The sequence below is a fragment of the Myotis davidii genome, unplaced genomic scaffold, assembly GCF_000327345.1.
Source record: "Myotis davidii unplaced genomic scaffold, ASM32734v1 scaffold1, whole genome shotgun sequence".
In the NCBI taxonomy this organism is placed as follows: Eukaryota; Metazoa; Chordata; class Mammalia; order Chiroptera; family Vespertilionidae; genus Myotis; species Myotis davidii.
Genome location: NW_006294681.1, coordinates 1,611,225 through 1,621,835, shown reverse-complemented (window position 1 = coordinate 1,621,835; position 10,611 = coordinate 1,611,225). Strand labels below are relative to the sequence as shown.

At 41.8% G+C, this 10,611-nt stretch overlaps 1 protein-coding gene across 1 annotated transcript in view; it reads left to right on the top strand.

Annotated features, from left to right (window-relative positions):
- Positions 1-6,513, top strand: part of NKAIN3 (Na+/K+ transporting ATPase interacting 3) — a 201,253-nt gene extending 194,740 nt beyond the window's left edge. Inside the window, exon 6 of the mRNA XM_015567420.1 lies at positions 4,377-6,513. Coding sequence (XP_015422906.1) covers positions 4,377-4,386 — 10 coding nt within the window. The 3' untranslated portion in view covers positions 4,387-6,513. The remainder of the gene's footprint in view (positions 1-4,376) is intronic.
- The last annotated feature ends 4,098 nt before the right edge of the window (positions 6,514-10,611 follow it).

Below are 10,611 nucleotides of genomic sequence, written 5' to 3'. Positions count from 1 at the left end.
TTGATTCTTTTTTTTTTTTTTTTTTTTACTTCCAGCTATGTTCCAAATGATTTCCCTGATTTTCTTTCAGTGGGTTTTGGAGGGAGAATAAGTGGGTACATAAGGAAATGCCAAGAGAAAAAGGTGTGTGTGTGTGTGTGTGAGTGTGTGGGGGGGGGCGGGGGAGAGGTGGAGAGAGATGAGAATGCTGTGCTTTCCAACACTACCTTCAAATCCGGTAACCGCCAGCCATGTGTTAGTAAACTTGGCTGGAGGACCTGCCGTCTACGACCTGCATCCACCCCATCACTCCATTTTTTGACCACGCGCCTAAAGACTAATGAAGTGATAGCTCTCCGTCCTTATCCCGTTTCTGTTTGTCTCGCCTGGCTTTCCCACTTCCGTATTGACCTATCCGTGCTGTCTGTCCCCCGTCACATGCAGAGTAAGGTGTCTGTAATCTGCTCACGGCCAAGGCGGGCTCAGCTTCCCATCACTGAGCGTGGAGTCCTGTGCCAGGGGGCTTCCATCGGCTCTGGAAAGGGAGCCACTTACAGAGGCATTAACGCTCCAGGGCTGTCTCCGGAATGCAGAGCCAGGGCGCTACAACTGTGATGCACTGGGCGCCCTCTTAGCGTCCCAAAGGAAAGGCCGCCTTACTTAGACAAAGGGGGCTCATTGCTTTCCCTCGCTCGGGAGGCTTTCCCTTTGTCACTGGTATTAGGAACTTTTTGATCCATCATCGGAAATGATTATACCGTTTTAGGGACTATGTCAGAACGCACCCTCAAGTGTACGCGTTTGACCAAGTAGCAGTGCGATGGCTGTGTTTCTGTGGCTCGTGCAGTCGGTACTAGTAGTTCGGGCTCACTGTCCTTGCTGGGAAGGAATGATGCCACCGACAGAGCAGTGGCCACACCAGATGTTTTCAGATAATTGAAGACATGTCAATATGGACTGCATAGTAAATGATGTTAAGAAATTGTTGCCTGTTTTGATAGGTATGCTAATCAATAGGTAACAAAAGAAAAAGACATTCTCATCAGTTGAGCATTATTCCTCAACCTCAGCCCTATTAACTCAGGACCAGACAATTCTTTGGAGTGGGCTGCTTTGTGAATTTGGGGATATTTAACAGCATCACTGGCCTCTCCCCACTAGATGCCAGTAGCATCCCACACACACACACACACACACACACACACACACAGCCAAATTGTGACAACCAATTGGCAAATGTCCCCTGGTTAAGAATCATTAAGTTAGTGAATCATAGATATGTATTGATGAATTAAGTGACATCATGTCTAGGATTTGCTTTTAAATACCCTAGCCAAACACACACACACGCACACACACAAAAAAACCAAAAAAACAAGTTTGGTGGATAGATGAAACTTGATTAGCATAATTTTTATTTTAGTAGAAGCTGGAAGGTGAGTACATAGGGATTCATAGTACCATTCTCTCTACCTCTGTGTTTGTTTGATTTTTAAAAATCAATCTGTTACTAAAATCTAATGTAGGATTACCAATAGGCTTTCCTTTTATTTATTTATTTATTTAATAGAGAGGCAACATATTTTTATTTATTTCATAGAAGAGGGAAGAAGGAGAGAGAGTTAGAAACATCAACGATGAGAGAAAATCATTGATGGGCTGCCTCCCGTATGCCCCACACTCGGAACTGAGCCCGCAACCCAGGCATGTGCCCTGGCCTGGAATTGAACCGTGACCTCCCGGTTCTTAGGTCGATACTCAACCATTCAGCCACGCCAGCTGGGCCAGCTTTCCTTTTAATACAGTGGGGCCTTGACTTACGAGTTTAATTCCTTCTGAGACCGAGCTCATTAAGGAGCTCGCTAACTCAAATTACTCTGTCAACTCAAAGCAAAAAATCGGCGGAGAGACAGCTGGTATCTCAAAAAAACTCGTCAGTCGGGACACTCGTAAGTCAAGGCCCCACTGTACCTCCTCTCAAAGTGGCTTCACTGTCTTCTTGGAAAACTCCTTGCAGACCTATTTCCCAATGCCTGGGGTAACCCTCCAGGATTCCTACCTGCATCATAGGAACTGACTCAGGTTTCTTCCCTGCTTTACTAATCCTTGCTGCTGAAGCCCAAAAGCAGAAAATATTAGCTAGAAGCAGAGCTAACATTGACGATAAAATAACAGATACCTAGAAGTTTCCCAGCCCCCACTAATACTATCACTAACTAAGAGAAAGATCTTCTCCTACGGCCTTATCCCCATTCTAGAAGGGATTTACCTGGTGGCTGGATAAGAAAAATTCAGGACCTTGAACCTCCATTCTAACTAGAGGGTTGTAGAGAACTACAAAAATTCCACCCCTCTCATCTCATCTTTTTATCTTTTAGTTTAAATCCCTGTTAATGTTGGTTGCCAGAGGGACGGGGTGTTGGGGAACTGGGGGAAGGGAGGATAGGTGAAAAAGGTGAAGGGTTTAAGAAATACAAATTGATTGTTACAGAAAAGTCATGGAGAATACCATTCTCCATGCATAGGGAATACCATTAATAATATTGTAATAACTATGTCTCGTGCTGGGTGGTACTAGATTTATCGGGATGATCACTCAGTAAGTTATATAATGTTTAATCAGTGGATATACACCTGAAACATAATATTGTATGTCAACTGTAATTTAAAAATAAAAATGTTTTAATTAGGTGCAGGTTAACAGCAAATTTACAAAAAGTAAAAAAAATAATAATAATCCCTGTTGAACTACTGTGAAGTAAAAGGGGTAAACATTGGGCTTTGTCTGCCAGAATGTAGAGAAATAGAAGTGAGGAGAGGTGGGAGGAAGACAGGGAGAGAACAGAAGAACTCCAGCTCCTGAGTAGTGCAGGAGAGAACAGAATATACAGGGAGTGAAACTGGAAAGCTGGAAATTTCCTCAGCTATTTCAATTTATGACTAACAAGTCCATTCCACACCATAGAGAGAGTCGTTGAACTGACTTAATGGAAGCCAGTGGCTAGGCAGGTGTATAACGTAAGTGTAAAACACATTATCTGCTGGTGTGAGGCTCATCATGTAGTGGGAAGGAGAAAACTTACAAACCTGAGAACCAATCAGAGCAAAATTAATTGTGAACGGAGTGCCATTAGCCCCACGTGGGGTGCAGCTGCTACGTAGGAGCTGCTATTAGCAGATGAGAAAGCAAGGCAGCTGAGATCGAAGCTGCAGTCTTCACAGAGAAGAAATTTCAACTGAACCTCAAAGGTGAATAGGATTTAGATCAGCTAAGACTTTTCTCATGAGAGAAAAAACAAGAGCAAAAGTACTCAATAAATATTTAAGTGCCAGCTATGTGGCAGATAGTGTTGAGGTTAATATTGTGTGAAGGTGCATAAGCCAAAACCCTCACCTAGTATGAAATCAGGAATATGCACAGAATCTTTGTCAAACGTGTGGAGACCAGAATGACTGGAAATGACAGTGTGTACTCCAGAGGAACAGAACCGATAGCATATGTATCTAGATCTAGATATAGATGTCTAGGTCTGTGTCTAGAGAGACAGGAAGGGAAGGAAGGGAGGGAGGCAGATAGACGGATGGATAGATAGGCAGATAGAAAGAGATGTTAAGGAATTTTCTCATGTGATTGTGGAGACTGGCAAGTCTGCAATTTGCAGGGCAAGCCAGCAGACTGGAGACCCGGGGAAGAGTTGATGTTGCGGTCCTGAGTCCAAAGGCAGAATTCGGAGGCAGAAGTCCATCTTCCTCAAGAGACTTCAGTCTTTGCCCTTAAGGCCTGCAATGGCTTGAATAAAACCTACCCACATTATGGAAGAATCTGCTTTATTCAAAGTCTACTGATTTAAAAGTTAATCCTACCTAATAAATACCTTCACAGAGTCATCTAGACTGGTGTTTGACCAAATACCTCGGTACTGTGGCCTAGCCAAGTTGACACATGAAATTAACCATCACAGGATGGGGTGTATATGAGATCAATGGTTCAGTGGTATGAAAGTCAGATGAGGACGATTCTTGAGAAACAAACAGGATGCTGTAGGAAGACCAGGCTAGGGCTGTATCTAGTAGATTGGAGACAATACCACCCTGTCATCTTTACCCCACAGCAATCAAAGGCAATACCTTTCCATCACTCCTCGGTTGCTATGTGGTTGGCACATCTAGCCCAGGAAACCAGTCCTGCAGTCTGTTGTTCATATCTGTGTGTCTTGCTCTAATCTGAGAAGCAAGAAGCTCAGGTTTTTCCCTTCCTTGTTGCTACAGCCTTTTACACAGGCTGTACAAGGCACGCCCACAAGCTATTTTGCATTTTGAAAAGCCTGAATGATTAGGAAGGAAATTTAGCTTTCAGTTTTGAAGTTCTTTAAAGCAATACCTATTCTCTATTTCAGGTCGAAATAAGTAATGGCATCAACCCTGAAATGCAAGTGCTGAACTTGACTTAGGAAGCTAAGCGTCACTGACAGCTCCTCTCTGCATCAACATGTCTCACTTTCTCCCAGAGGACGGACTGCGCCTCCCTGCTTTCCCACAGATCACGGAGTTCTTCGGTCACAGCCTGTGTGTTATTAGCATTGTGCGCTAGATGAGTTGTAGGTGCTCGGGTGGGTATTTTTTAGTCATTTTCTTCTTATATGAATACTTGTAAGTTGTAAAAAAAAATTGGTTTTAAATTTTTTAACAGAATTTAACATGAGGCATGCAGAATGGGGGAAAAAAAAGCTGTGAAAACCTACAGACAATTCCATGAGAAACATTGGTTTGTATTAGTGAGGTGGTACGTCAGGACTGCTGATGGCTGCACTTATCCTAGACCTGATGGAGTTTACACTAGCAAACATTACTTGGAGTTACTAGACAGGAAGTTAGATGCTGTGATAAATGGGTGCAAATAGTGGGCCTGGCTTTCACACTGAGTATGGATCATTTTTTTCAACACCACAAGTCAAAACATGGAGCTCTCCTTTGTTTTCGACTTCCCAAAGCCCAGAATAATATTATGGCAATCTAAATTTTCAGATTCTGGCGCGATATCTTGCTCTTCCTGTGTTCTGAAAAAAATATGTGTCGGGGGGTATGAAAAAGTGAAATTAAAGCAAAACACCTCTCCCCTTTGGAGGGAATGTGAGTATCTATGAGGGCCATATTTTCTACTCTTTATCCAAGTCCTGACACTGGTGTCAGACCTAAACCTACAGCTTGAGGGCATGTGGCGCAAAAATCACAACCAGAAATATTGCTCTGAAGATATTCAAAAGGAGCATTAAAATGGTGTGGAATTGCCTTTAAGTACTTATATACTTAAATATAAGTATATAATACTTACATTTGTGCTGCATTAACTTTTCTTTCTCCTAACCCACCCTGATTAGTATCTCCTACCCCACTGAGAAATTCATACCAGAAACATAATTTTCCATGGGGAAGATGTCTTGAAAACACACCACAATTTTTTCTAATCATATATTTCAATTACTAGTTCCCATGTCAAAATAAGTTTGGCTCACTTTGTATGAAAACCAACATGAGGCCTCCTATAGACCCCAAAATATGGGGTACATGTGTACTATTTATTCCAGCAGTTGTTAACTTGGCCCATGCATCTCTTACAAGTCAGTCTGTAAACCACCTAAAATCATATGCAGATGTTTTGTGTGTAGAGGTTCCTTTTTTCTTCTTCTTTGTGGAGTCCATATATTTTATGAGACTTCCTTAAGAATCAGATCTTATACATCAAAGTCCACCCTGGTTCCTACCACTTCATAACAACCATGGTGGGCTTTGTGGAAGCCTCTGGATTGTGTCCCTTCAGTCATCTGACACCTACTGAATCCCATCACTTTTCATTCTCCTGAATAAACTCAAATTCAAAACGAAGAAGAGCTAGCAGGGACCTGAGAGATGGTCAAATCCAAGTCGTCATTGTGCAGTTGAGGAAGCTGAAACCTAGAAGACTTTGGGGGCTTGCCCAGAGCTCTAAATATATACAGAGGTGGCAGAGCTATGGCCAAAGGAAGGAGAACTTGGAAGGCACAAGGTGAGGTTTGGGTCCCAGGTCCACCATTGTGGCCTTGGATAGTGTTGGACATCTCGACCCTGCAGTTTTTCTCATCTATAAAGTGAAACTATAATGCCTACCTCCCAAGGGTGAGGTGAGAGTTCAATGAAAATATAAAAATACTCTGTAAACTGTGAAGCACTCCACAACTGAGAGGCAGTCGTTATTGTAATGTCATAACAATAAGTTGGGCTCTGTCTGGATCTCTTATTACGCCCCCAAGTGAAAAGCCCATAGAAGCACCAAACTCCCCCACATTTTCTAAAACGTAGCCTGAAAAAATTGCCCATGTTTAAGTGATTAGTAATAATGCAGACTTCAAATTGCATGTATTCATTAAAAAATAACTTTGATATTAAAATTCCAAGACTAATATATATTATTATGGAGAAAGCTAATAGAACATCAAAATCGTAGAAAAATCAGTCAAAGGAATAAAATTAATTTTTAAACATCTTAAACTGTCATTCTATTATGCCCCCCACTCACAAACAAAACCTAGTTAACATTTCACAAAATAGCACCATGTCGCTGTTGTTGCTGTTTTATCTCCATGTAAACTTTACATTCCTCTACGATGCACAGCAGAGACCTGTGTCTAACTGCAGGTAACTGGTTTGAGGAGGAATTCTTACATTAGCAATTCTTCTATGGAAATTCAACACAGGCAACTACTTATTATGATATGTGTTGTGTGTTTGGGTTTTTTAATCTTCCTTCATTTAAATAATTAAGTTATAACTGTTCCAATTGGCAATTTCAGGACTCCATAATGATATTCTGAATTTCCAAAACATTTGCCATTCATCATAAACAAGTTAGACAGATCTTTCACTTCCTCTCTTGCCCACTTTTCTCCTCCACTCCTCTCCGCTTCTGTGCTACGCTTTAGAGGCCCTGCTTACTTAAGAAAAAAGGAGGAAAAGAGTGTAGAACTGTGTGGTCACCATGGGCAGTCCCCAGGATCTGGGTGATTCTGACCCAGTCCTATCACTTGTCACGTGCTGCTTCTTAAAGCGAGTGTTTCCAGTTCTTGCAGCTTTTGCCTCTGTTTTAGGGAATCCACTCTGCACTGTGTATCATGCAGTAGGGCTTTCAACAAAGACACAGTCAGTATATCCACTTTCTCACCAAGTCTTGGCTTCTCCATATGGAAGTGTGTGTGTGTGGTCAGAGGAAGAGAGAATGAACTATCTGTGCTCATTTGCCAGAACCTCTCGCAGCATCCTGAGACGGTGCAGGTCCAGGTTCAAGTGCTCTCCTCACAACTGGTTCTGGTAAAGCTGAAGACAGGACATCCACTGCCCATGAGCCCTTAGGGCTGACTGGTGTGCAGAAGGGGAAAGTTAAAACCAATGGGTTTTTTTCTCTCTTAGAATGACCTTGACAGTGTCTTGTAAACCTTGGCTGACTCTACCCCAGGCTGTCTTCTATCTTGTGTCAATCACCTAGCCCAGTGGTCAGCAAACTGCGGCCCCTTGAGTGTGGCACTTCCACAAAATACCACGTACGGGCATGCACGTACACTCAAGGGGCAAAAGAGCCGCCTGTGGCTCGCGAGCCGCAGTTTGCCGACCACTGATCTAGCCTTTCTTAAGTGTCTCCTGGTAACACTCTGTGGAGCCACAGGCAGCTGGGATGCTCTGCAGTTTACCTGATGTCTATTTCGGCTTCCACTCATGTTTCAAAGCAGCAAAAGTTAAGCGGGGGAATTACAAGGGGCTGGGAGGTGGCTAGGGAATTCCCAGGGGACATGGGGTGCCTTACAGTCTACAGCAGAGAAATCTCAAACCTCTCTTTTAGGAAAAGCTCTAAGCCAGCATGTCCCCAAGTATCTTAGCTTTCCTCCTGCCATATAATACGAACGTATGCGTCCCTGAAACAAAAGCATATGCTCAACCAACTCCAAATCTGAGAGGCTGTTGGCTCACTTGTTTTGAAGATAACTTGACATCTTGCCCTAGCAAAATACTGACTTCTTTCTTTTTTCCTTCAGAAAAATAAGCCCTGCTATTTCCTAAAGAAGGGGGGGCAGCCAGCTTCAAGAGACTGGATCTAGCAAAATATAGTAAGGCTGCCATCTGTCTCACTTAATGGATGGGGCACTCATGATTGAGAGGAATTTGTCTTCATTAGAGCCAGCTAAAATGTATGTCGCAGAGCTGAGGAAACCTGTCACGACTCTGCTACATTGGGAATCAAATAAAAACCAAAATTGCTCTTTTCAATCTTTGTAAATTAGAAAGGAGTCTTGCCAAGAATGAACATATCTTCATTTCAGACCTAATTTAGAATTTATAGTATCCCGAAATATGGACTCACTATGAAATGAATATTCTGGCTAATTATTTCTTAAAGCAAACACTCGCTTATCATTCCTGAGATACTTCAGTGTATAAGCAGGAGAACTCTGACAGTTGATTAGAATTCAAATGCTCTGACTTGTCATTTCAGCCCAAGGTAGTAGCTGTTCTCAAGGGATCATTGAATGAAGTAGGAAAAATACAAATAATTGACCTCTTTAAACTTAGAAACCTTGAATATCTGTGTTGGTTTGGTGTTTTTTAATTTCTTTCCCATTAAAGAGTCATCTGTATCCTTTGCTGGATAGAAGGTCTGGGGAAGCATCTACAAACCCTGTTCCCTATAAATAGGCCCACAACTTAAAGGGTGTTATGCCCAAAAGTAGGACTAATGAAGGAAAGTACTGCCTGTGTAACTTCACAATCAATGTGCAATGAAGAAAGGGAGTGGATCCATTTTAAATATAAGAGCCGCCTGTGGCAAACCAGAATTCTCAAAAATCAGAATTCTCAAAAATTTTACAGTTTGTGGCTAGCCTCTCTCTTTATGCCTTTATTGTGGACTAAGAAAAAAATGCCATTTCTATTAGATGGATAAAGTTTCTTCAATATTGATATTTGTAGAAGAAATTGGTGTCAGGTTAAAAATGAATCATCTTCCTTGGACTTTGTGAAATGAGAATTTCTACCTCATCTTTCTACCTTTCTTCTTAGAAAGAAAGAAAAAGTCATGACCCAAGATCCTTCTTTGTTTCCCTAATTCTGCAGGGTATGTGTTAGCTTTCCTTTTCTGAAAATTGAATTTTAAATTCAAGAACCAATCAAATGGATTACTTGGTTCTCACTGTTCTTCTACAAAAATAAATTAATTCTTCCATGGTCATAACTCTTTAACGTTTTTATTTTGGCAGCACCTTTTTTTCTGAAATGATAAGTGTCATTATTTTCTTTTTATTCAATTCAACAAACATGGAATGGGCACCAGTGCTTAGGAAAGTGAAACAGAACAGATCCCTGCAAAGTATGTGAGCCTTCCTTTGTGTTATTAGTATTTTCTCTCAGTAAAAGTTGGACCTGTGTTTCCCTTCATCTGTTTTTCTTCAAGAACATTATATCGGTTAGAGTGGAATGAATACTATTGATAGTCTGTTTCTCTAAAAAACTATTCAAATGAAGGAATTCATAGAATTTTTTGTAATCAGGTTTTATTGTACATTTCCCTAGGGGGTGTGTGTGTGTGTGTGTGTGTGTGTGTGTGTGTGTGTGTCAGAGAGACAGAGACAGACAGAGACAGACAGACACAGAGAAATCTTGACATCTTCCAGGTACTACTTATTAAAAATATCCCATGAAGTGATTTCAATCACTGAAAAGTGTTGACTATATTCTCCTAACACCTTGGGCTTGCAAATCTGGCAGCTGTCACTGATATCTGAGATAAGATTGATTGACTTATTCATGTTGTACACACACATCTATACACACACTTCAACACTTGAATACATCCTTTCTAAACACTCACTTTATTAAAATGTGTCATATGCCCATTCTTATAAATGATAAATAATATAAGATTATTTTAGGGAATGGAAGTTAAAAGAAATAAGATGCCTAGTGCCATGTGTTATTCTCTGCTGGGTCAAACTGTGGCGTTGACAGAGACCTCGGCAATTCATTTGTTTGGTTTACAGGGGAGGAGACTGGGGCTGGTAGTTGCAGTGGTTTGTCCCATGTCCCGTTGGGTCTGCAATACAAGCCTTCATTCCAGTTTTCTTTCCTCTACATGTGTTGGTCATCAGCCAGGCCTTGCTGTGACTGCAATTTGATATTTTCTTCCACCTGGGCTCCAGACCCTGGTCATCAAGGCTCAGGATCCGAGAAAGACACCTCCTGTTGGCTCCTCCTCTTCACTCTGCCTCCCCCTGAATCTGAGCATCAGATGGTCAGGTAGTCCTCTTCCAGTGGGCTTTTGTCATGCCTTTTTGTCTTCTCAGGGCAAATAAGATATCCCAGACCTCAGATGGCCGGTCTTTGCTTCCTTCCCAAAGACAAAATAGCTCAGCGATGCCTGCCTTCTTCTGCCTTTGCTCATGGTTTAAACGTCATCCACCTGCCCACTGCGAGCCTTCTCATGACCTTTGTCAACCAGCGGAGGGACAGTTTCCTGCTGGGTCCAGTCTCTTCTACAGACTTTTGTCCCTGAAGAAGCGATTTTGCAAATAATTGCTGAAAGTCACTTTGTAACGGCCTCACAGAGTTTCATTT